A 25000-nucleotide genomic window follows, 5' to 3' on the forward strand; every position below is an offset into this window, starting at 1 on the left:
AAAAAAAAAAAAAAAAAAGTGACGGTGATTTCTACACACTGTAGACTACGTTACGAGTGAAAGCTGAACAAATTGACCACGTACAGTTCCGCAATTTTTCCGCATTTCTCACACATTTGTGTTTCAGCAACTAAAATGAACACAACAGTTTCTACGCTAACGTATTATTCCTTCTGGTGAAGGAAAAATTTACAAGTCTTTTTTTTTTTTAGTAAAAATGGTCAATGCAAAATGGGAAAAAAAGAAGAAGAAAAGAAGAAAAAAAGGAAAAAAATAGATTCCTGTTGTGGTGTCCTTGTTTTCAATTCCCCCTGTATGTGTGCAGAAAAAAAAAAGAAAAAAACTGATGGCACACAATTCTGCATGTTACCACCGTTAAAGTGTCTTTTTCCTTCGCACCTGAATAGCGTTATTTCGTTTCCTTTTGGTTTTATCGCAAAATGTGCATCTTTACGCTTCTTCTCTATACCGATGAGGTAAAGGCGTTTATACAACCAAATCTGCTTGACCCAGAACCTCTTAACAAAAGGAAGCACTTAATTGCAACCCACTCTGTCAGAAGGAAAGAAAGAAATTAAATTTAAATCTGAGCCTATCTTATGTCACACCCCATCGTTGTCTTTTTTTTATTGATGGCGCTAATGTACAAGTGCCTCGCATTTTTCAGCGAAAGCGCGTGACGGCAAAAAACTGTGAGGCACTTTTCCTTTTAAACAGAGCCTCGTACGGTTGAACACCTCATATTTCTACATATATTCCTATCCGAAAAGGTCACTGACAACTGCAACAGAGAGATTGTCCAATTTTGCACAAGTCAAAAGGCCCCCAGTGCATCGCGCAACGTTGGTAAAAAGATGCACATGGTAGTGGAATATGAGAAAGGCTTTTTCCATTTGGTGAAAGGTAAAAAAAAAAAAAAAAAAAAAAAAAAACTTTCACGGGAAGGGTGCAACATTTTTGATTAATCTCAACTGGCCAATTTTAAACAATTGGTGTGTGTGCAAGCATTCATGAGTTCACCCTTTGAACGTGCGTCCCTTACATTTTGTGTAAAATAAAAGGATGATAAACATGTGTATGTATATTTTGATGCCTTCATATGGCTGCTACCGGAAATCACTTACCGCATTGGTGGCATAGGACTAGTGAGGAGGAAAGCATAGCTGGCGTATTGCCGCTCTACGTTGTCGCTGCATTCTGCTTACGCTGTATAGCTACATTTCGAAGAAACCGCGACGAAGAGGTAATTAAAATTTTTCGCGTTCGTGGGGACTGTTTCACAGGTGTATATATTTTCCCCCATTTTACGCAAGTGGCTCCGCTTTTTCCCTCCAACTTTAGCAGAGGACATTTGTTCTTCTGGCTTTGTTCTCGTCTTCCCGAGCAGGTGCGCATTAGGGTACTTTTGTTCACACTCCTGAGTATTCGTGGAGATACTCCCCGGACGCGGCCGAGTTCGCTCCCGCGCCCGCACTTGCTCAATTTAAACATTCTGTTTTTCAAATATTAAAAACTAAATTTAATTCGAATGTTACTTGGATATTAAGCGTGCGCTTTTATATAGAAAAAAGAAAAAAAATGAATTGTAAACAAAGTTTTCTTCATTCAGGGCAGAGTACCGTGTCTGGTACACAGAACATGTACATGTGTATAGCAGTTGTATTGCTTTATACACCGGCGTTACAAAATGGAACGAAGAAAAGCGGCGCAGCGAAATGCAGCGAAACGAAACGGTATCCAACTAAATGCTGTGAAATGCCGAGAAAAGCTGCGAAATGTTACGAAACACTACGAAACGGTACGAAGCGCTACCAAGCGCTACGAAACGCCACGAAACACAATGAAACACAAATTCGAATACGTCACTTATATGTTGGGCATATAAAGTTAATTATTGGGGGAGCAAGCTATCTTGGCAACGGGGCATAACAAGCTACATCGTGAACCGGGGGCCTTCCAAAAAAAAAAAAAAAGAAAAGAAAATGCCTTTCTTTGGCCTTTCAAAGTTCCTCATTCGGTGGGAGTCTCTCCATATGTTGTTTTTCTCTCCATATGTTGTTTTCCTGTCTATCTGTTGTTTTCCTGTTGATTTTTTTTTCCCCTTTAGCTAGCTCTCCCCTTTCAGCCTCTTTATCCCTTCCGCGACCGCACGGTTCGATCCTCTCCTGGCAGTAGGACAACTTCCCACATTCCGCGTTGTCGACATCTTCTCCAAGTGAAGACTTACCAGCCGCACGAGTAGAAGTCGTTCATATGCACACATTCTTATTTTACTAAACAAGTAGGGATGTGGCGGGAGAAAAAAAAAAAAGCTAGCTGTAAAACTTTTCAGCACTATTTAAGAATTCTTCATCCCATGGGGCGATGACGATGGATAATAATTCTGGTACTGGTACTGTGGGTAAACAGGCATGGGCACTGCCTGTGTGCTCGGATATTTCGGGGTATTCACAACGAGATATTCTGGGGGGTACGGTGGGATATTAATGTTTGGATTCGGTACATTGGCATTATTCGTCATGTTCAGAGGATTGCTGCTGTTAACGCCGTAGTTCAGGGTTGGAGTCATATATGGCGTTACGGGAATGTTAATGTGTGCATTTTGCGCATGCAAATTTGGCACCTGCGGAGTCTGTACGGGCACGTTTGGCACTTGTGGAGATTGTACATGCAAATTTGGAATATGCGGATTTGTCGCTGCAAACAAATTCATGTTTTTATTTGGAGAATAATTACTGTCCACACTGGATACGGGGATGTTATAATAATATCCACCATTTGCACTGGCAGGAACTGAATTATTCGCGTAGTTCCCTCTGACATAGGGGGGATAATATTGGGGGGGGCTTTCCATAAATTGTGCATTAACGATCGGATGGCCAACAGGTATCACAGGGACATTTACCAGAATGCCTGGCACGTTCGGCTGCACTGGTATGTTCCTGGGGAAGTGGTTTTCCTCCTTGTATATATGGACAGGTGCACGCGGGGGGGGTCCTCCGAAGACGTTTTTGTAGCTATACTGGTTGTTGTTTCTGAAGTGGATGGGGCTCTTCACGCAGTCCTCCCTTTTGGAGTTCCTCAGGGTGTTGTTCATAAGGGAGTCGAAGTGTTCCTTCGGCGCGAAGGTTCGCTGAGGGGGGAGGGCGCACGCAAAAGCAAAACGGACACATAAGTTGTAGGTATTAAAATGGGCACGCACGTACCAATATGTTCACTCCGCGATAGTGCACTTTTTCTCTCCTCCCTTTTTCACATGCACAGTGCAAAGGGATACAAAAATGGATCTCCGAAATGAACAAAAAAATGCGTAGTGGCTTCTACGCGCACGCTGCCATAATGCCGTACAGTCGGAAAAGGGTGGAACTCCTTGTGGTACTTCCTATATGATGGGTACTTCTGGTGGTGGTTAGCATTGTTATGAAACTTATTCACCAGCATGTCCACATTTTGCTGCAATGAAAGGGGAAGGGGGGGGAGCGACAAAGAAATGAGGTAAAAAAGAAGAAAAAATATATATATATGTATATATACATGTGTGTCTATATCCAAATTGGCCAACACTACAATGGTGCCATTTTTTTTGTGAACACGGCGCGGATGGAAGTAGCCACATGGGGTTCAATTAACAGATTGCGAATTGACCCCAAAATGGATTCAACAATTGGAGGGGGAGTCCCCCCCCCCGATTAGTCAGCACAGGAGTGCAATCTACAGGGGTTATTTTCCACAAATGTTAAAGCTGTGGAGGATTCGCCTTATGCAGACATGTGCTAAGGAGCCATTCTTACATATATTGGTCTCGTCCCGACATTTTTTCGAAGATACAAATCGGATGTAGGGTATATCTGAGTTGGCGCGCTGGGTAGTTGGGCGACAATGGGGCGGTACCCTGCGTTGGGTGATGGTACAAAAGAGGGGCAAAAAAAGTCATTTAGAAATGCTCAATTGGGGGAGGCCTAACCATAAAACTGGCTACGTATATTCATAACTAAGAACTACTGCTCGTAAATGTATTTCCTCTTGACGCGAGCACTTGCATAGTCGCGCTTGTGTGTACGCTGTTCCGTCGTACCCACGTTGTGGCCAATCATGCCATGCTTCATGTTAAAGTGTTTGGGATGGTTAAACCCGTTCAGGTGGTTCATATTGCTAATGTTGCACAGGCTGCTCATGTTGTTCATGTTGTTCATGTTGTTCAAATTTTTAAAGCTACTGAGGCTGTTAAAATTGTTCATGTTATTAAAATTGTTAAAGTTTAAAATGTAGGTATCATACGGGCGGATGCTCGAGTTGCTCAAACTGACAGTATTGCTCTTTACTATCGTGTTTTCGTTTTCGGAGGCTATAGTCTCATCTGCGTACGGACGGGAGGAGGAAAAAAAAAACGAAAAGGCACAGTTGGGATGGCTTTATTGAGGACGTATCACTTAGTCGGCTCTACGATGTCCAGGATCGCTTACCTGTTTCGTCGACGTTGGCATTGGTGACGTTCTCTGCAGGGGGGCGGTAAAAAAAAAAAGATGTGTAATTAGTTTAATTAGTGTAATAAGTGCAATTAGGTTCATTAGTGTAATAAGTGTAATTAGTTCAATTAGGGTGACGACCACTGTAGCGCCTCCAATGGGCTGGCCTCACCAGTCGGCCAACTGCTACCGGCGTGATAGAGTCCCCCGCGGAGACCTCACCTGTAATGTTTAACTCAGTTGTCTGCAGCTCAGACGTGGGGTTGTTGATCTCCAGCTGTTCAAAGTTTACTTCGTTCTTTGATTCCTGGGTTTGTGTACTCATTTTGCTAAAAATTGCGAAAAAAAAGAAGAGGAAAAATTTACTCATTAGATATTTAACTGCTGTAATGGGGGGATGCAAATGCAGAAAGATAGATCTTACATAACTATGTCTTCCACCAAGTTATCGAATGGGGTGTAAATGCATATGCGTAGGTGTCAGCATTTGTATACACGATGTATTAATATGTGCAATTTTAAAAAATCGCTGCATTTTTTTTTCTCTTTTTATTACTTGGCTAATTTTTCATTAAACTCCTTTGCTGCTGTTATAAATTCTTGTTTCTCCGTTGATTTGTCCTTTTTGTTGACAGTTTTATTTTTTGCTTTATTCTTGAACATGATCCATTCTGTTCGGGTTTTTTCATCCAATCTTGGCAACGCTGGTTCCAAATTTAGGGCATTGATTCCCTGCACGGGCGGATGAACAGGTGGGTGAACGGATAGAACCACTGATGGATGGACTGATGGAGGGACTAATAAAGTGCAATGAAGCGAACGTCAGGGGGATGGGTTCGTTTGGGTATCCACTCCAGTGGGGAGTTTCCAAAAAAGGGGATAATATATCATGCACACAGGCTGCGCTGGCAACAAAAGCGCAATAAATGCGTGACTGAATAGCGCAACTTGAACGCATCTTTTTTTTCCTCTGAACTCTTACACTAAACTCGGCGCTTTTTCCGTCTTCCTTCTTTGATGAGTCATTGTTTTTCTCGCTGCTTTCAACGTCTTCCCCACTTGCCGATATGGTGAAATTTATTTTTTTCTGCTTGTTCGCTTGAGATAAAGAGGGAAGGGGAGGAAAAGGGGACAGAGGGAAATGTTGCGGGTACACCCATAGGCGCAGTGGGCTAGAGCTCAACATTCATACGCCGTCGGGTACGAGAGAAAGAAAATGGTAGAATAGGAAAAATCGCAGAGATAGAAAAAATGGCGGAGGTGACAGGGGTGACCAAAAATAACAGGTCAATCACAGCGGGAGCGGATGCAGACCCTAACACTGACGCTGAGGCAGGTGCGCGGCGAATTCACTCACTTGGAAATTTCTTCTCGTTGTCCATTTTGACTGACTGGATTTTCTCCTTCAAATCCCTGAGGGCGGACTGGTTAAACCTGCCCTGTGGCTGGATGCTTTTTCCTTCCTCCCTTTTTCCTTTGGAAAATTTCGAAAACTTATCCTTACTTTGTCTTACAGCTCCGAACAAATCTTCTTCGTCCAATTCTTTATTGTCCCCTTCTGCATCCTCGGGGTCGAGGTGCATTCCTCTGTTTTCTAACTCTTTGGCAATTTTATCCGCGTGCATTTTTACATGCTGCGGAATCTTGTTCACGTCTAAGTTGGTCGTGTATAATTCTTCTTTATACGTAGTTGTGACCCCATACATCTTCCTGTTGTGTTCGAATTGATCCCATGGTTCTTTCATGTTGTCTTCTAAGGTTAATTTATTTTCATCGTAAAATGGACCTTCACATACCCACCTCTTTAACTCTCTATTGGCACTATTAAAATTATATTTTTTTTTTCTTCCGGAAATATCTGCATCAATTTGAAACTTCTCCTTCACCTTTTTTACCCCATCTGGGTCTTTTAATTCTAGGTTTATATTTTTCCCAACAATTATGGTGTATAGATTTTCCGGAATGATCATTGCTTTGTTTATTGGGCCGCTAACTCGGTCCTTCTTCGGCTGAACCCTAGCGTAATTTAAGGAAATATCCCCTTGTTTTTTTTCTCCTTTATTTGCATAATTATATGCGTGAAATAACCCTTTCACTTCGTTTCCATCCTTCATATGAACGTTCACTTCGTTCCCTACGAGGTAGGACATTACGTAGGCCAGCCTCTCTTGGTTGACGTTCCTGTGCGCCTCGAACGATTTTCCCTGTCCCGCTTTCTTCATTGTGTCCTTACTCTCGCCGGGCAAGCGGTGTGAGGCGCAAATTCATTCTTTCGCTGGAGGGCGTGGAAAGCGATTGGCACGCTGTTGGTACCTGTTGGCACGGGGTTGGTACGCGGATGGTGAGCGGTTTGTAAGGCGGTCTGTTATACTGTCCGATAATCGGTCTGTTAAGCAGTCTACCAATGGGTCTGCTAATCGGTCTACCAATCGATCTGTTAAGCGGTCTTCCTGCCGGTTCGAAAAACGGCTAGTCGGTACTTCATTCGGTGTGCTCGCCGGTCGGGTGTCCCCTGTTCGTATTGGTTCCCCAGCTTCTTCCACAGTTGTTTCAATTTTATATTTTTGCGGCGGGCAGGGATGATTCCTCCCGGTTAGCTCACGCGGTTGTGACTTCAAGCGCGGGGGCAGTCGTGCATACATAGACCTCCGTGAGGGTCCAACATGCGGCCAAATATTGTGTATATAAACACAATGGTATACTCAGGTATTTCTCCTCTCTTTTTTGCCACTTGGCCCTCGTTCTCTACAACGAATTCGCGCAACTACAAACAAATCTCACAAATGCTTCCCTCCGTGGATGCAATTAAACATTTTAATTACTCTGCATGTATGTATTGGGTAGGTACAATTGGAAGCAAAAAGAAAAAAAAACGATTGGGTCTCACATTTGGCAAAGAAAAGAAAACCGCGCGAATTGCAAAAAAATGGGGGAAAAAAAAAACACAAAAAAAAAACAAACAAATGTACGAAGGAATGGAAAACACAATAACTCGGTATATTTATCTAACCAAAAAAAAAGGAAAAAAACCAAATCTGTGGGATAAAAAAAAAAAAAAAAAATTATTTCAGGTGTGTGAAAGTATGCTTTGCGTGGCGGCAAAGGAACGAAATGGTGATAAGCATCTAGCAAGCATGCTAGTAATCCCACTAGTAATCTGACTGGTAAGCCCGCTGGTGAGAGGACTGCTCCGCGTTCTGATGATGACCGTTGAGCTCACACATAAGCCACGCCAACAATCGTGTCAAAGGCCTCACGGAAGGAACGCCCCACGGGTGACGTTAACGCTAAATCTGTACGCGTGGAGGGGGGGAGGAGGGACTGCACTCTTTTTGCTCACAAGGGGATGTACAATAGGTAAGTACATTAAAAACACAAACATACTCGCGAAGATGATGGCCCAGAAATAAAACCCACACAAGAGTGCTTCTAACATGGCATTTTGTTGCAACACGTTTGTGAATCCACCTTGAATGGTCATATGTCCTCAACGGGATATTCTTTTTGTATGCAATGCTTGCACAAAGGTGAAAAAAAAAAGGTGCACATGTGCTGACTTGCTGACGCAGTGATGCACTCGCGCCCTGATTTCGCTCCTCCGATTTTGCTCCACCGATATACAAGTTTCCAAATGGTTCTGTGTTACATAAAGGAGTTACTTTCGAGTGTAGCGGAAAGCACAGTAGTTCTGCGCAACATTACGTTTTTGTCCCTATCGTAATAAGGGAATAGTAAGGACAAATAAAAAAAAAAAAAAAAAAAAAAACAGGTCAACGGAAAAAGTTGTAACGGGCTACAGCTGATAGCGCCTTTTTTCCTGTTCAAATGCTGACTCGCAAAAGATTTCAACTTGGCGGCGTTCATCAAAAGGCACGAAAGATTTTATCCTACACACGTTTGGAAGAGGAAGTGCGTTGTTACGTCAAGTACAGCACTGGCGAAACCCAGGAGAATATGTTTAAACTGTGCACATGTGGACGTATGAACTTACGTACGTAGTACCTACGCGTGCCCTTGTGTGGTTTCCCACCCGAGGCGCTTCCTCCCAGCAGGTACTATCAAATTGTTGAGGGCCGTGCGCATGGGGTGACGAAAAATGACAAGCGAGTGTTTCAATAGCCACAGACTGGTTTTGTTCTTTACCATTTAAGGCCCACCAAGAACTGTTCACAAAACATTGCACAGAAGTTTTGTCACTTGCGCGTTAAAAAATTTCTCGGAGAAGCAGCTCAGAAACTTGCTACATGTCCATGTGTATATAGACACCCACATGTGTACAAGCTTGTGTGTGTATGCCATGCACATAGGCGGATTTCAATGAATGAGGAAAGAATGCTGTCAGGAAGAAACTCGCATGCAAGGAACAAGTCTTACGTGAAGGGTTACACGGATAACATCCATGTAGAGTGTTAAATATGGTATTATATGACTTCATAAATTTGGGGATATGTTAAAATGGGGGGATGATAATATGTCTGAAGGGGTGAAAATGCCTTTCCCGTGGCGTCGCTTCTTTTTGCTGCGGTTTCTTTTCCAGACGAGCGGAAGGGGAAAAAAAAAAATTCGCATTGTTATGGCATTCCCCTTTTATAATATAAAAAAAAGAAGGAAATTACGAAAATGCAGATTTATACACGTCCCTGAGCATTCCTCAATTTCATTTCACTCGTCACTTCTTTACAAGGTTTGTTTGTTTGTTTTTTTTTTTTTTGCTTATTCTTTCCCTTCCGTTTATCCACCCATTGGATGCATAGTTCTCCCCCTTTTTTGCACCTTTCGTTTTCCGCAAACCATAAGTCTGAGCTGTTAATCTTTTCCCCCAATTTGTGGAAAAAAAATGTGGCAAACAAAAAATGGAATGAGCTCCTAACGCTTTCGTAAATTTTGCCACAAGTAGAAGGCGATCCTAAGCGGTTGGTGTTAAAAACAAACGAAGAGGAAGAAGAACGACCGTTCACTTTTTCACCTTTTCCCTGTTGTCATCACAACACGGTGGAAAAAGTTCATCACGCGGTTTGTATGTACAAGTTTGAAAAACGCGGTATCCCTTATGCAAATCCGCAAAACACCACGAAAAAAGGGAAAATGCTTATATCCAAAAGAGGTTCATCCAGTTAGCGGAAAGGCACAAACTTGTAATTATCGAAAAAGAATATGTTTTGAATTTCTTTCTTTTTTTTTGAAAAATGTGACATGCGGACGGGACATGCCCTCACGTCGCTTACTGCATTGACAAACCCGTTACGCCATCGCGCACCAGTGCAAATGAACCATTTGGAGCACATATGCTATTTATCTTTCCTTATATAATGAAGTGCCAAAAGGAAAAACTCGATTCACTTCTTTTAAGGGACTTGAGAATTTTAGTGCTATCACATGGTCGTTACTGAATGTTCTTTTTTTTTTCCCCCTCGTTTTTCTGACCACCCCAATGCTCAACCGTTCAACCTGGGTTTTGCTTCCAAAAGAGGAACCCCGTTTTAGGGGCACCAAAATTTCTTAGCAGTGTGGAGGGGAAATGGGGGAAGATCATCCTCACGCCTTGTGTCCTCATAGACCGTCTGGAGAAATCTTCAAAACGACACATCTCTGGTTGGTGCATGAGTCAGGCAATCCTCAAACCGCGACACAGCAACGGAGCGACGGAACAACGCAGCTCCACTGGAAAAAATCCCTCACACGGGGAGAGCAACAAAAGGAGACAACCTATGCTGATTTTTTTCTCATTTTTGGAGTGAAACCGAAATGGATCCACCTGCGGCGGGTAGCCTCTCCCAAATAAAAGAAACCACCAAGTGAACACACGCAGCTTGTGCATGTTTCCCCCAGTGTGTACCAATCAAAATGCTGAAATGTGCCGGGTACCTATTTGACCCACTAAATAAGAAGCCGAAATGTGCTCCACTTCTTAGTGTGCGGAATTTCTCCATTTTGGAAAGATACTTAAGGGCGAAGCCACTGTCGCACGAATTCAAAATTAAGGAGGCGAAAAATGAAGGGATCAAAGGTGATGGGGCCAGAAATGGAGAGGAAAGAAAGGCCAGTGAAAAAGGCGCAAGCACCTATTACCCTCCAAATATAACCAGAGGAGTTATACCAAAAAGTGCCTACATGAATACGTGGAAGATACCAGAACAGCCGACAAATCCGAAATTTCTAAAAGTGGCACTAATTGGGGCCCCCAATGCGGGGAAAAGCTCTCTCCTAAATTCCATTTTGAATAAAACCATTTCAGCAGTTTCGCCAAAAATTAATACTACCAGACAGGACATAAAAGGAATATACACAAAAGACAACGTTCAGCTGATTTTTATCGATTCGCCTGGTATTGTCCCGTCACATAAGAAAAAAAAGTTTTGTAAAGAATTAGTCAGTTATGCATGGAAGGGGTATGAGGAAGCAGACTTGGTTTTATTTATCGCAGACACTGTGAAGAGGCCAACACACGACGTGCTCAACATAGTACGGATGCTAGCACCGAAGAAGGTAGAAGCATACAGCAGTGGGAGCGAAGACGAGGGGGAATCGCAGCACTACGACTTTAATCATCTCAGTGAAGACAATGATCAGGAGGAACATTTGGAATGGAAGGGGAAACCGCAAAGCGATTTGAATAGCAGCTCCACCAACGAAGAGGTATACGAAAATTCCCAAAAAAATATGCAAAAATTCCTAGAGTACTTCTCCAGCGCAATGGAAAAAGAGGCCAAGTATAGCGACAAAAGTGTCAAAAAAAACTTACTTAAAAACAGGAAAAAAATTATTGAATCATACGACAATGATGTAGACAGTAAAAACACCGCGAATGCTGAACGGGAACAGCAAAAGTTGGTCCCGCCGGTGATACTCGTCCTAAACAAAGTAGACTTATGCACAAAAAATAAGTGGGCCAATGCGCGGGCCAAGGAATTTATGAGCAACGGGAATTTTGACAACATATTTTTTATTTCCGCAAAATATAACAAAGGGGTTGAGGAATTACTGGATTATTTAGCCAAGTTTAAGGCGAAAAATCAATTTTGGGTTTATCCCAAGGACTCCAACACAACGTTGACCAAAGTACAAGTCGTTGAACAGCTCATTAACACCTATTTGTATTGTTGGTTTAATAAGGACGTCCCTTACAAAGTCAAGCACAACATGCTGTCATGGTGTGTGAATTTGAACAACTCCCTCATAATTGAATATCAAATTGTTGTGAAAAGTCAAAAGGTTGCTAAAATGATTTGCGGCGTTCACAACAAGCTTATAATTAACATGCGCAGAAATGTCTCTTACAAGTTGACGCAACTGTGGGGCCAGAATGTATACGTCCATATTCACGTGAAGTCGGTTAGCACTTAACCGGGAGAGGCGAGCGTGCGGACGTGCACTGCAACGAAGGGAGCATGTGCCCAATTTCGGATGTGACAAACTGTGGATATGCCCAACTGTTGGTATGCCCCAATGCGTATGTGCCCAACTGTGGATACCAATTTACCTGAACAACTCACGCATAATGCATTTGGGGGGCACACCAGCTAACCAAAAAAAAAACAAAAACAAAAGTTGCACGTTTTATCCAGGTTTTCCTACGTGTACCTTTACCCCAACGATTTTAAGCCTCAACGGGGTTGCCATTTTAGCATTTTTTTTTTCTTGTTCTCCTATGGAGAAAAGTACGCACTTGCGAAGTGTGCGGGGGGAGTCCGTGGCTAGCTGTATGTACACACATACATGCACAAAAAAAAAAAAAAAAAAAAAATCGGTCCAATTCAATTTAACACGCTTTAATGCGTTTTAATTCGCTTTAATCAAATTCAAAATTTTGAAGCGCTGAAAAAGCCTACTTCAGGTCCGGCCAGGTAAACCTAGCGCGCGTGAAGTTGTCCTCGGGTAACTGGAGAACAAAGTGGTACATCCGTATGCAGTAAATGGTTAAGTCTATTAACTCTCTGGAGTTCTTAAACTGGTCTTTCTCGTTGTAAATATGATTAAAGAGCAGGTTGCAAATATTTCCCGCGTAGAATTCTTTTCCTATGCATTCATCCAACCCGATGCAAAATCCCAGGGAATATTCTTGCATATTAATCAAATACGTATTGAAGGAGAACTCAGAAATTTTGTACTTGATGAGTAAGGCCCTGTAATAATCCCATATGAGTTCCCACAGAAGAATCTTTAAATACCGATTATTCATCGTATTTAACTTGGCGCAGTAAATCCACACGTGCATACATAAGAAGTACATAATTTGTCTAACGTCGTTTTTGTTTATTTGAAATTTTACAAACAGTTTTTCATTGTTTATCCTATCGTACAGTGGCGAAACGAATACGTGAATGTTTACTCTGTACCTCAACACGATATTGTTGTACAGATAATTTATAATGGGAACATTCCGAACCTTTTCCATTAGACTGTTTAAAATTTTCACATAATAGTGGAAAAAAACGCTGCTGCCACTTTTGATGTCATTCAAATTGGAGTTTAATTCTTTGTAGTATGTAGAGGTGTTCATATTGTCCTTATAATTTTTAACGCCTTCGTTCATGATATGCCCATCTACATTTATGTCGTTGCTTGCAATTATGCGGAAATGATTTTGTCTTAGTTCTGCTTCCTCCTCCGGCGTGAGTATGTACTCACAGTACGACTCGTTTGTGGTCTTCCATTTTAAGTTTTTGTTACTCAGCGCGTTGTTGATTAGGCATTTGGACCTTTTGAATGTCTTAAAGGGTTTGAACTTTTGGCAGCGACGGAGGAGGAACTGGTTCATTTTCCGCGCGTTGTTGGAGGGGGGTACATACATAATGTGCGTGCTGCACGCGTGTATCAGTTGCTCTCATTCGACACGCATGTTTGCCTACACATAAGGGTAGATAAGGGGTGGTGTTATTCAAAGGCGTAATTGCAGGACCTTTTTCAAGTGGGATGTCCTTTGCGCACGCTCCGCTTCGATTATGCAGGGGGCTTACGGCGCCGGTATTTTTTACATTTCTTTTTAAGTAGCGAAAAATGCAATAGGGGGGAAAGTACCTGGTCATGGAAACGCATTCGAGGGGTTATACATGCCTACAAAAGGAAATATTTTTTTTTCTTAGGCACTTAAATATGCATGTGCCAATTTGCGGCAGGGGCGAATAAATGCACAGCTGGGAAAAATGAAATGGGAGGTATAGGCTACAGCATCTACTGCTTCGCAATTTTTCCATTTAAATGAAGGTTACAGAAGCGAATGGGTATTTTTTTTTTTTTTATGCCTGTATTTATTTAAAATAAAATTATTTGGATGCTGTGAAGACATTCAATTCAAAATAAGGTGCTACCGTGTATATGTTATATGTGTGCACTTTTTTTTTTTTGTAAAAATACGAGGAGAAAATGCCACTAGCTAAATTTGAAATGAGAGCGGCGTAAACTTGCACTTCCTTCTCTAAAGCGTTTTTTCCTTCGCGCAGTTAAGACATGGATGTATTTTTTCTCCGCAATTGGCACAGCAGATGCGGAGCATGGCATACAAATGGCATTCGAAGCGTAACTTTATCAGGTAACTTCTTAGCATAACTTTATCAGGTAACTTTTTAGTGTAACTTTTTTAGCGTAACTTTTTAAGCAACACTCCCCAAGCGTACCTTTCAGCTACAGCGATCACGTGACGGTGTTAACGCCGCGCGCACTCGCGACAGCCCCCGAAAAAGGCGCAGCCTATTCGTTGCCGTCAAATGTGTCAGTGTGGCGTATTGTATTTCCACTCCAGGAGAGTAGAAGCGGTAAGCAGAATACAACCGCGTGAGTAGCAACAAAAATAAGGGGAGAAAAATTGCATCGAATTTGCATTCAGTTTGCATCCAGTTTGCATCGAGTTTGCATGAAATTTGCATGAAATATATGGGAATTTTTCGTAAAATGTGAGCCAATTCTGTGTGAAGATTAGGCGCATATTTCGCCAATTGGGGGGACAATTTTTCTCCTAATGGTCGGCAAAATTTTGGCAAGGTTACACCAAAGCGTAATCACCGAGCGAAGAACCCGTATCCATATATATCCCTTTTCGTAGGGGAAAGTTAAGTTATTTCTCACCCCCCACCCCTTGCAACGTTAACTACTAATTTAATGTGCCTAACCTATCGCGCGCAAGTGGAAGAACATTTGTCCAATTTGTGCAATTGGAAAACTGGCAATTTGGCAAACTTTTGAGAAACTTCTATAATCTTTTGGAAGAATTATTTCCTTTTTTCGCCTTAATTATTTACATTTCTTACAAGTTGGCTTTTTTAGCCAAAATTGCATGACACTCTCTACGCAGGTTTAGGTGCTAAAAATTTGCTGCACGTGAGAATTTGCAAGAAAAAAAAAAAAAACTACATATTTTACCTCCTTTTGCGTAAATCATCTATACGTACATGTGTGAGAGCTTACATGGGCGGGAGCTTTGGCAACCACCTCTGCTTGTTGCGTATACGTTTGAAACTCTCGCAAGTCGTTCCAGCAAAGGAATAAAAGGGAGTTAAGAAAAGTGAACGCGCTATTATTTTCTTTTTTTTTCTTTCGTTTTATAGCCGTGTACATATTTGTTTGGTCAGTACTAATGCGTAGCCTAGAGGAATGAACAATTGTCATTCGTTTGCAACCTCGAAATGAACGATAAAGCTTGCGAGTAAATCGCACTCTCTACCAACCAGAGAGAAAATGCAAAAATATTAACGATACACGAAGTCACCCCTTGAACCCTCTCCAATTGATCTCTTAGTTTGCTGAAAATTTTGCCGTGTTACATAATAAGAAGCACAATTTTTTTTTTTTTTTCAAATTGGAAACCCGCGAAGGCACACGGACGTGTACAAGTCGGAATACGTACGTTCGTGTCTGCATGCTTATGTATACATGTATATGTAGCTGCGCGTGCTTGCATGTCCCTCCGGAGTGTGTGTTTGGCAGTGAGCATCCCTTCACTTCGTGCGCTAACTGCATTAGTAACTTCGCGTTTTCAATATTTTTTGCCACTTTTTCGCCACTTCTTTTGCCAGCTTTTTACCATTTGATTGGACGAGTAACCTCCGCGGGGAAAACCGAAACAGGTGTATTAGCACTGTTGTGTTTGCCCCACGGGAATCTGCCCCTGATACACCGCGTGAAATGCGAACAGGAATGTATGCCTGCGTTTATGTGACACCGCGCGGACACGAGTTTCCTTCCAACAAGTACCATCCACTCAGCACGGTAACTCGTTGGGGAAGGTGGGAAGAGGGGATACCTCCACTTGATCGGACATTTGATCTGCCGTGACTTTGTAGTTGCGCCGTTTCTCCGCTTCTCCACCGTAACCATGGACGTCACCGGGCTGAAGAGCTACAAAGAGCTGGTGAGCCTGAGCGAGGAGGAAAAGAAAGTGAACCTGAAGCAGTACCTCAAGGATAAAGAGAGGTCCGAACTGCTGATCAAAAGGTTTAAGAACTTCTACATAGACCTGTCTCGCCAAAGGTATGGAGCGAAGACGCTGAGCAAGTTAATCGAATACGCGGAGGAAGTCAAACTGAAGGAAAAAATCGAAAAGACATTTAAAGGGGAAAAAATGAACATGACGGAAAATAGGAGCGTCCTTCACACTGCCTTGCGAATGCCAATCGAAAAAATAAATACACACAAAATTGTACTGGACGGAAAAAACATCCTCGAAAATGTACATGACGTGTTAAAAAAAATTGAAGCATATTCAGATAGCATTCGAAACGGAACGATAAAGACTTGCAAAAACACCAAGTTTAAAAACTTAATATGTATAGGCATAGGGGGATCGTACCTTGGCACGGAATTTGTTTATGAGGCGATGAAGTACTACTATTACAACAGCATGGTGGAGAAGAAGAAGAAAGAAAAAAAGGCCAACGAGGGGGGATGCAAAAATGGCGCGGAAAGTAACTTCGATATGGATTATGACCAGGACGAAATAATTAACGTACGATTTTTGGCCAACGTAGACCCAAACGATATCAACAGGGCTGTCCACAACATCGAACAGACGGACACACTCGTTGTGATCATTTCCAAAACGTTTACCACAGCGGAGACGATGCTCAATGCGAGGTCTATCAAACATTGGCTAAGCTTAAAAATAAACGATGACGAACAATTGAGCAAGCATATGGTTGCAGTTAGTACCAACTTAAAACTCACAGACGAATTCGGCATAATGCGAGAAAACGTATTTGAATTTTGGGACTGGGTAGGAGGAAGATTCTCTGTAACCAGTGCAGTGGGTATTCTACCTCTCTCCATTGCATTTGGCTATCAAAATATGAGGCAGTTCCTCAATGGCTGTCACGACATGGATGAGCATTTTTTAAAAACAAACTTCGAAGAGAACATCCCTGTCCTGTTAGCTCTAACCAGTTTTTACAACAACCAATTTTGGGATTGTAAAAATGTAGCCATTTTGCCATACTTTCAAAATCTGCTAAAATTTGCTGCTCATATTCAGCAGCTATCCATGGAGAGCAACGGGAAAACGGTGGACCGAAGTAATAAGCTTGTTACTTATAACACATGTCCCGTGTTTTTTGGAGAACCAGGGACCAATGGACAACACAGCTTCTATCAGTTAATTCACCAAGGACAGATAATTCCAGTAGAATTGATCGGCTTCAAACATTCCCACTTCCCTCTTCATTTCCCGAGTGAAAAGGTTAGTAACCATGATGAACTTATGACGAACTTTTTTGCGCAGGCTGATGCCTTGGCGTTAGGGAAGAGCTTAGAAGAGGTAGCTAAAGAAAACGAAACGAACAAAACAAAAATGGCTCCAGAATTGCTAACCCATAAAATCTTCCAAGGCAATCGACCTTCCACTCTGCTACTTTTTGATGAATTAAACTTCTACACGTGCGGCCTGCTGCTCTCTCTATACGAATCCCGAGTCGTCGCCGAGGGATACCTGCTCAATGTTAATAGCTTCGACCAGTGGGGCGTCGAGCTGGGCAAGGTCCTGGCCAAGGAGGTGCGCGATTACTTCCACGAGGTGCGCTCCAAGAAGGAGGCCGCCGCCACTGCCCACGGCTTCAACGAGTCCACCAAGATACTGCTGGGTTACTACCTCAGCTAGGTGGTTAGCGGTGGTTAGCCTAATTAGCGGAAGGTTATCTGCTTCCCCGCGTCACCCATTCGCCTAGTCCATTTGCAGCAGAGCGTCGTTTCCTCAGCGCAGAGCGCAGAGAAGTGCATGCCCACCTTGCGTGACTCTAAAAATGATTTATTACCCCCTTTGGCACGTAATTTAACGGCGCGCTCGAACTGACGCCTACTAGTGTGCGTTTGGCCGTGCCGTACTAGGCAGCATTCGCATTTGCCGAGGCAAACGCACGTATGCCCCTGTGCTCCTTTGATTCCGAACTTTTCGTTTTTTTCTTCCCCCGCCTCCGGTATTCTCTCCCCGTCTGTCTGTCTGTCTCTTCAAATTAATTTTTTTTTTTTTTTAATGTTCGTGTGGATCATGTTGGCCATGTACCTTGCTGATGTGCCAAACAGAAAAAAAGGAGAAATGCGAAAGTTTTTTTCCTATGCCCATGGAAGCGTACATGTGCACACATGCTTATATCCGTGTCTGGGTACGCTGGCGCCTACGTCCTCCTTTGCGCAGGGGGGTCCACATCACGAAACACGTTTTCAATTTGCAATAAAGAAAGAAGAAAGAAAAATGCCACGATAGGGACCATTCCACGTAGGCGCATACTTATGCGCACGGAATATTACGACTCTTTGGAAGTATTCCTGTACTTGTAAAATTTTTGTCGCCAGACGAGACCTACAAAATGGAACGAAGCGACTTAACCGGAGTAAAAATGCGTCTTCACTTCTACAGAAGGGGTCCCCCTATTTACCTTTCTTCCACCTGTCACTGGTGCAACAGGGGTCGTAGCTCACTGGAAATAAGCTGAACGAGTCGCCTGTTCGGTGACGCATCCATGGGATGCGAATTCTCGTCGATGGGACCAACCCAGGAGGCAAAAATAGGAAAATTACCAATTGGGAAAAAGCGCACACAAGCGTTTGTTAAACTTACAGCTGTGGTGAAAGTGTGAAACTTGGAAAAGTAACCTTCAATACATGTACAAAATTGCAAACGTGATAAGACCGAAAGAAAGAAAAAAGATCGGCGAGTCACTCAAATTGCATGACTCTTTATAGTTTGCCTCCATATGTACTCACCACTCCGAGTGTGCACAAAAAAAAAAGAAAAAAAACGAAAAAAACGCTTTTAAATATAAGGGGCAATTTTAAAAGGAGTGACAATTAATTCGACGCGATAGTAGGTTTAAGAGCGAAGCTAAAGTGGGCATTAACAGAACATGTTCATGAGAGTAAACCCCAAGTTGTATCCTTTTGTTAGAGGCATTTGGTCAAGCCCCTTGCTAGATACATTTACTCCTTCTTTCGTTGTTTTCGTTTTTTTTTAGCTTTTTTTGTTTTTTTTAGCCTTTTTTGTTTTTTTTAGCTTTTTTTGTTTTTTTTAGCTTTTTTTGTTTTTTTTCGTTCCTTGCCTATCCCTATGGTTTAACCCTTAGCGATCTATTTCCGCCCGGGTGACGACCGCCGGTGCGGCTTCTGCTCGAACGTACGAATGTCCGAAAATGTCCCCGGATTGGCTGCCACGGCAGAGGTTTCGCATGTGAATCTCGGTCCAGTGTGACGCTAAGGGGAAAGAGGCGCCACAAAGCATCCATCTGATGATAACAGTTTCTCTTTTTTTGGTTTTCCTGAGAGGAGTTCTATCTTCTCCTGTCACCAGTTCATACACTCCTTTATATTAGTGGGGTAAGAGAAAAGGGCTGTTCTGGAGCCACACGGAACCGGTTCTTAGATATACTTCCTCCCGCGGGCGCGCAGAGCAAAGGGCATCCCACCTGATGGAAGACAAAAGACAAGATGATAATGATACGTGCGCTGATCGAGCGGATCGTCTTCGTGCTGATTCTGATCGGGTCCTGCTACTTCTTCCTCGATTTCATGTCCATATATGATCGCTCCATTCGCTATTCAAGTCTTCTGGCTCTACTCCTGATATACGTCGTGTCGTACTGGCTAGCCATTCTGCCGGAGATAACCAACTCGATAAAGTATACCCTATTTTACAAAACGAGGAAGAAGAAAATTTACTCGTACTCTTTGAAGAAGGAAGATTCACTGCGAAGGAAAAGCAATGACAAGGATTTAAAGATCGATCATTTGGTAGACACCAGTTTTTTGTATATGAAGCAGGACCATTTCGAGAAGGTCAACTTTGGCCGTGGGTACTCGGGGGGGGGAAAGCGATCCTGCGGCGGGGGAACCGACACGTTTTACACGGGGGAGAGTCAATCCAGCGAAGAGGACTCCTCCTCAGGGGGAAGCACCCACGTGAGGGGAAGTGGCCCCTTGGAGGGGAGCGCCCCAAACGTGAATGGTCAGACGAACCCCTCGATGAAACTCCAGCGGCAAAGAAGACCGGGGAAAAAATCACGCAGGTACAGCAAAAGCGAAATGAACGACTACGTATTGAAGGAGGCGGGGGAGAACAAAAAGTACATCATAGACAGCTGCGAGGAGTTTGAAAAGATCTGCTTGGGCGATCGAAGGAAAACGCTTAAAATGCAAGATCGGATTATCAAGTACATCGAGCTGAACCAGTCGGAGGGGGAGGAAGGGGCCAACCTGTATCGGGACAACGTGAATGGGAACAACGTGAATGGGAACAATCTGGCTGGGGAGCCATACCAATTCGTGCCTCATCCTGGAGGGCCCCACTTGAGTGGAAAAAGGCACACAACGCAGGACGACTTGAAGAAGAAGGAAAGAAAGCACATGGGATCGTTTCTCTACGACACCAAGTACCTAAACATCCCAAATGAAGACTGCACAGAGGAAAGCATTCGATTCGATAGAAATAAGAAAAAGTACATATGCTTCATGCTGAACAAGCTGTTTCACAGAAGGAGAAGCATTAACAAGTGGAAGACGAGTTACTTCCCAGGAATGGAGTCAAATACGAACAAGTATACGCTGCACAGCTTCTACGATCGAAATAAACACGTACAAAAGGATACGGATTTTTCCAGGTGGCATAATTTACTCCTCAAATGTATAATCAACGTAAAAGTGGTGTTCGTAAAATTCTGCAAAAACACGTCATTCGTTATCTCCGATTTGTTGATAACGCTCATGCTGAACATAGCTTGGCTTTATGTGTATCACTACCTACGAAGGAACGATATGGAGAAGGACGTGGGCATGTTTAACTGGAACATGCAATACATCCCTGCCTACTTCACGAAGATCGAAGCGTACATCCAGTACTTTATCCTGTACGATATATGCATAAAATTCTTCCTCTTCTTCTGTGCGAAGCATATTTTAAGTTTCTGGTTCCTTCTAAACTTAATGAATAGCCCATTTTTCTACCTCCTAGTTTCGTACGTAACGAATTGTCCCTTCAGGAAGCATGGATGGCTGTACCTGTCGTGTCCATTTCGCTTCCTGAATTTTTTACGAATAGAGAATCTGTTTGGCCAAAGTAACAACTACAGCAAGATAAACTTCCCAGTGATCACGCTGTCCGTTCAAATTTTAGTCGTCATATATACCTCTTCTTGTATCCACCTCTTAATTGAGCAGCCCTGTAGAGGGGATTATCAAATATATGATTACGTCTTTTCCGGGATGCAAACCGTATCCACCGCAGCCATGGGAAAAGGGACATGCTTCCCTTACACTTTGCAGGGAAAAGTTAGCCATATATTCTACATATTCATGATTTTCACCTATATACACTACAAGATAAGGTATCTGAAGGACCATATGGTGGAGGATAAAAAGATATACGGGAAGATTCCAAACATTGGCGCCCGGTACTTTGTCATCATAGGACACGTGAAGCCGATTGCTCTCTATGTGATCATTAATGAGTTACAAGCTACGTATAACAATTTAGACGAAATTATTTTTCTAACAAGTCTTCCAGTTAAATTTTACTTAAATATCATTCGCCTTCTGAACAGAAAGGGGTCCTGTCAAATCAGCCTTTGTCTCTATGATTTGAACAAACCGTTTCCTCTCAAAATTAAGAAAATTATTTCCTTCAGCAGTGGGATCTTCATATGTAACAATGTCATGAATACACACCACAATATAAATAACGACATGGAGACTCTAAAAAGGTACAACGAAATTAATTCCCTTGGACCTTTTAATAAATGCATTTCCGTCTTCCTGAACAATATGTGTAATAATAGCATTCTGCTCAAGCGGACCAATCGGAATATTATTTGCCTCAACGAACTGAAAATGAAGCTTTTTGCCAAAACTTTGGATGACTGCCCCGGTATGTTTCTCCTCACTATTCTCTTCTTCATAAACACACCGCAAAAGTTGAAATCTAAGCACACGTACATTTTGAGCAAATATTTTGACAACTTGGAGGAGGATGTCAACCCGGAGAGTCCTCTCTTTGGCTCCTCCACTGAGGGGGGAGCCAGCGATCGGGAGGAGAACCACCTGGGGAGGACGTCGACCCAGCCGAGTGCATCCAAAAGGTGGGAAAGTTACAGGGGAGGCGGTCCATACGATCCACATACCCACGACAGACCCTACCCACGGAGTCGCTTCCTTTCTAGATGGCTACACCTGTTCAGCGGAAAAAAGAGCCAGCGCTCCCCCGAGAGGGATCACCCCAATGGTAAGCAATCCCGCGAAAGCAATTTCTACAAAATTGACCTCCGCACGGGGGATGCAACGGAGAAGAGTCCACAACGCACGAAGAGAAGCAGTAGGCCATCCGCTTCGATCCTCAAAAGGGTAAAGAGCATCACCCAAGGAGGGACAAAAAATAAAATGCCATTCCGAAGCTTCCTATCACACGAGTTCGATGAAAATCTGTGTTACAATTCGTACAATAATTACCTGCACTATATGAAGGGAATAAAATACAACATATACAGAATAAAGCTGCCGGAAAGCTTTCTCAATTTCCATTTTATCACCATCGTCCAGTATATGTTTATGAATTACAATGCCTTCCTCATAGGCATCATAAATCAGTACAGCGAGGTGGTGCTAAACCCTGTTAATTTTGTTTACACCTGTCTTGACGTGCAGTTTATTCTGCTCACAGATAAGTACAACATTCTACAGAAAATACAGCACTTGAGGAAGGTGGAACTGGATTGGCTGAGCTGTATAGACTACGTGAACATTAAAAAGAGTGATGCCTCAAAGGGGGGGAAGAACAAGAGCCAGTCGGCACCCAGTGGTGGTCACCACTACTACAATGAGATGAACAAGCTGAAAGGCCAACCCGGGGTTTACTTCAATCCCGTGTTGGGTATCCTTCGTGTGGACAATTATTTGCAGGCTCTGCAGTTCTTCCGCATCAGGCGGGAGGGCAAAGAAGCCAGCCGGCCGCTCGACAAACCGGGCAAAGAAGCCAACCCCCCGCGGGATGACTTCATCATCCTGATATACTGGCCCCAATCCATCAACACCTTCCTGAAGGTGCTGCACAAGCGGAGGAGACACAACATCGTCATCCTGGGCGACCAAGTTCCGTCTTACATCCACAACAACAAATTGGCCAAGTACAGCATCTGCTACATACAGAAGTCGCCGCTATCCATGTACAATTTAATCCTCGCAGGAATCCTGCGCTGCAAAAAATGCGTCATTTTTAAAAGTTATTTAAAGTTGAATTCCCATCACAATATCATATCATATAATGAGAAGGCCAAAAATATCAACTACGTTGAGTACATGTGTGAACATAACGACAGTGACCTCCTCATCATCTTTAACAACATACAAAATATTTTCCGGAGGAGGGACGTGAACGATGCCTTGGTGGATTACTACATAGGTGAAGAAAATAAGAAATCAAAATTGTATGATCACTATTTACTTAAAAAAAAGGCGACAGAGAAAAGGGACATTCCAAGTGGGCATGCCGAAGAGCGAAACAGTCATTCTGTCGATGTCCAAGTAAGGGAAAAAATGGACGAAGCATGTAACAACCTCGTAAATGATAAAAATAAAAAAAAGAGGAGAAATGTTTACCTACTGATAGAGCTAAATAACACACTTTCTGTTCAGTACTTAAACAATGATGTGTATAAAAATATCGACATTTTAAAAAAAAACAAAAACAAAATCGTTAACATGAACAAGGCGCACAATTTGCTCTTCATCGAAAATTACAAAAAACAAATACAATTTTTTAAATATGGGAATCTCCTTGTGGAAAATATATACAAAAAAATCGAGCACATTTTTGTGGACAATTATTATTTTTATTTGTACTTTTTACAATTCACCTCTGCCAGTGTCTTCATCGATGAACTCATTTATCACTTCATTGGGTATACCTTCCCCATCAAGAATAATTCGCTCAGTATCGACACCATTGAAGCCTTCATAAACGGTACGTACGCGGACAGCTCCAAGAGGATAAAGTCGGATTTGCTCCTCAGGAGGATAAACCCCAAGTACCACTCGAGGAACTTCTTCTTTCTCTTCCAGGTGGGTTCCAGGGCGCTCCAGCGCAGCGGTGGAAGTGTAGCCCACTACAACATGTGCTACTGCTTTGGTGTAGCGCCATCCCGATATAAGCAACATCACGAGGTAGCACCACCCCAACGCGATTCCGCCTCCCCCCCTCTGCAGAAGTACCTCAAGAAAGGCTCCATCGTCATCGGCATTTACCGCTGCAACCAGGAAAACAACATGAGCATCGTCATCCCCTGCCCGCAGCGCAACTTCATCATGCACAAATCGGACAAGGTACCGAGAGAAGGCCAGCTGCGAAGCGGTCACGGAGGATCGATCACCACTGAGCGCCGCGTCCTCGAAATGTGCCACTACTCTGCGTCGCTTCCGCTATTGCAAATGTGCGGCTTTCCCCGATCGCTTCCCTCATTTCAAATGTGCCGCTTTTCTTGATCGCTTCTCTTTCACCGCAGGTTTACGTCATCGAAAGCGAGTACCGAGCCAAGGAAGGAAACTCCTGAGGGGCTCAGAAGTCTCGGAATATGCAGATGTTCTCCATACCATGGCGATAATTCACATTTGCGAATTCTTCCACGCGCGAGGAGTTAAGGGAGCAAATGTGGAAGCTTTCAATGTTCCTATTTTTAAGTGTCATTTTTTTAAAATTGGTGTCATGTGCGTTGCAAAAGAGGATATTTTTAAAGCTGCCCTCATCTCCCCACACTTGTCCCTCTTGATTTCCGTGGCTGCAGCAGATCTTTTTTACCTTCACGTGATATTTATGTGCATTGTGCGAGTCAATCGCGTTGAGCGAGTTAATGGCGTTCTGTACACTAATGCCGCGTCGTGCGTTAATGCCGTTTTGTTCCTTCTTCGTAGCGCCCCTTTCGTGTGTCCATACCTCGATGGAGTTGTTACCGTAGTCATGTGCACTACGTATCTTTTTTAAAATGCAATTCTTCGAGTCAGATTCGTCCGTGTGCCAAGTGTTTGTACATAATATTCCTTCGCCCATGTTGCAGCATATTCTTCCCTCCGTCTGGTGATCA

At 43.0% G+C, this 25000-nt stretch overlaps 6 protein-coding genes across 6 annotated transcripts in view; 3 read left to right on the forward strand and 3 right to left on the reverse strand.

Annotated features, from left to right (window-relative positions):
* Window positions 1-2338: 2338 nt before the first annotated feature.
* Window positions 2339-6688, reverse strand: C922_03124 (hypothetical protein; the record flags this gene model as incomplete). The annotated part of the gene is made up of 9 exons (XM_008818716.1): window positions 2339-3133; window positions 3349-3453; window positions 3792-3892; window positions 4076-4357; window positions 4464-4496; window positions 4689-4795; window positions 5023-5198; window positions 5449-5564; window positions 5824-6688. 9 exons carry the CDS (start codon window positions 6686-6688, stop codon window positions 2339-2341), a joined length of 2580 nt encoding a protein of 859 aa, XP_008816938.1.
* Window positions 6689-10310: 3622 nt separating this feature from the next.
* Window positions 10311-11810, forward strand: C922_03125 (hypothetical protein; the record flags this gene model as incomplete). The annotated part of the gene is made up of 1 exon (XM_008818717.1): window positions 10311-11810. The coding sequence occupies one exon, from the start codon at window positions 10311-10313 to the stop codon at window positions 11808-11810; it is 1500 nt and encodes a 499-aa protein (XP_008816939.1).
* Window positions 11811-12291: 481 nt separating this feature from the next.
* Window positions 12292-13224, reverse strand: C922_03126 (hypothetical protein; the record flags this gene model as incomplete). Its single annotated transcript, XM_008818718.1, has 1 exon — window positions 12292-13224. The coding sequence occupies one exon, from the start codon at window positions 13222-13224 to the stop codon at window positions 12292-12294; it is 933 nt and encodes a 310-aa protein (XP_008816940.1).
* A 2550-nt stretch (window positions 13225-15774) lies between these two features.
* On the forward strand, window positions 15775-17547 carry C922_03127 (glucose-6-phosphate isomerase; the record flags this gene model as incomplete). Its single annotated transcript, XM_008818719.1, has 1 exon — window positions 15775-17547. One exon carries the CDS (start codon window positions 15775-15777, stop codon window positions 17545-17547), a length of 1773 nt encoding a protein of 590 aa, XP_008816941.1.
* Window positions 17548-19367: 1820 nt separating this feature from the next.
* C922_03128 (hypothetical protein) lies at window positions 19368-24404 on the forward strand (the record flags this gene model as incomplete). Its single annotated transcript, XM_008818720.1, has 2 exons — window positions 19368-23984; window positions 24129-24404. The coding sequence occupies 2 exons, from the start codon at window positions 19368-19370 to the stop codon at window positions 24402-24404; spliced, it is 4893 nt and encodes a 1630-aa protein (XP_008816942.1).
* A 73-nt stretch (window positions 24405-24477) lies between these two features.
* Window positions 24478-25000, reverse strand: part of C922_03129 (hypothetical protein) — a gene marked incomplete at both ends in the record, with an annotated part of 7236 nt that continues 6713 nt past the window's right edge. The window contains one exon of the mRNA XM_008818721.1: window positions 24478-25000. This exon is cut by the window's right edge and continues 6713 nt beyond it. Coding sequence (XP_008816943.1) covers window positions 24478-25000 — 523 coding nt within the window.

Source organism: Plasmodium inui, assembly GCF_000524495.1.
Source record: "Plasmodium inui San Antonio 1 unplaced genomic scaffold supercont1.12, whole genome shotgun sequence".
Taxonomy (NCBI): Eukaryota; Apicomplexa; class Aconoidasida; order Haemosporida; family Plasmodiidae; genus Plasmodium; species Plasmodium inui.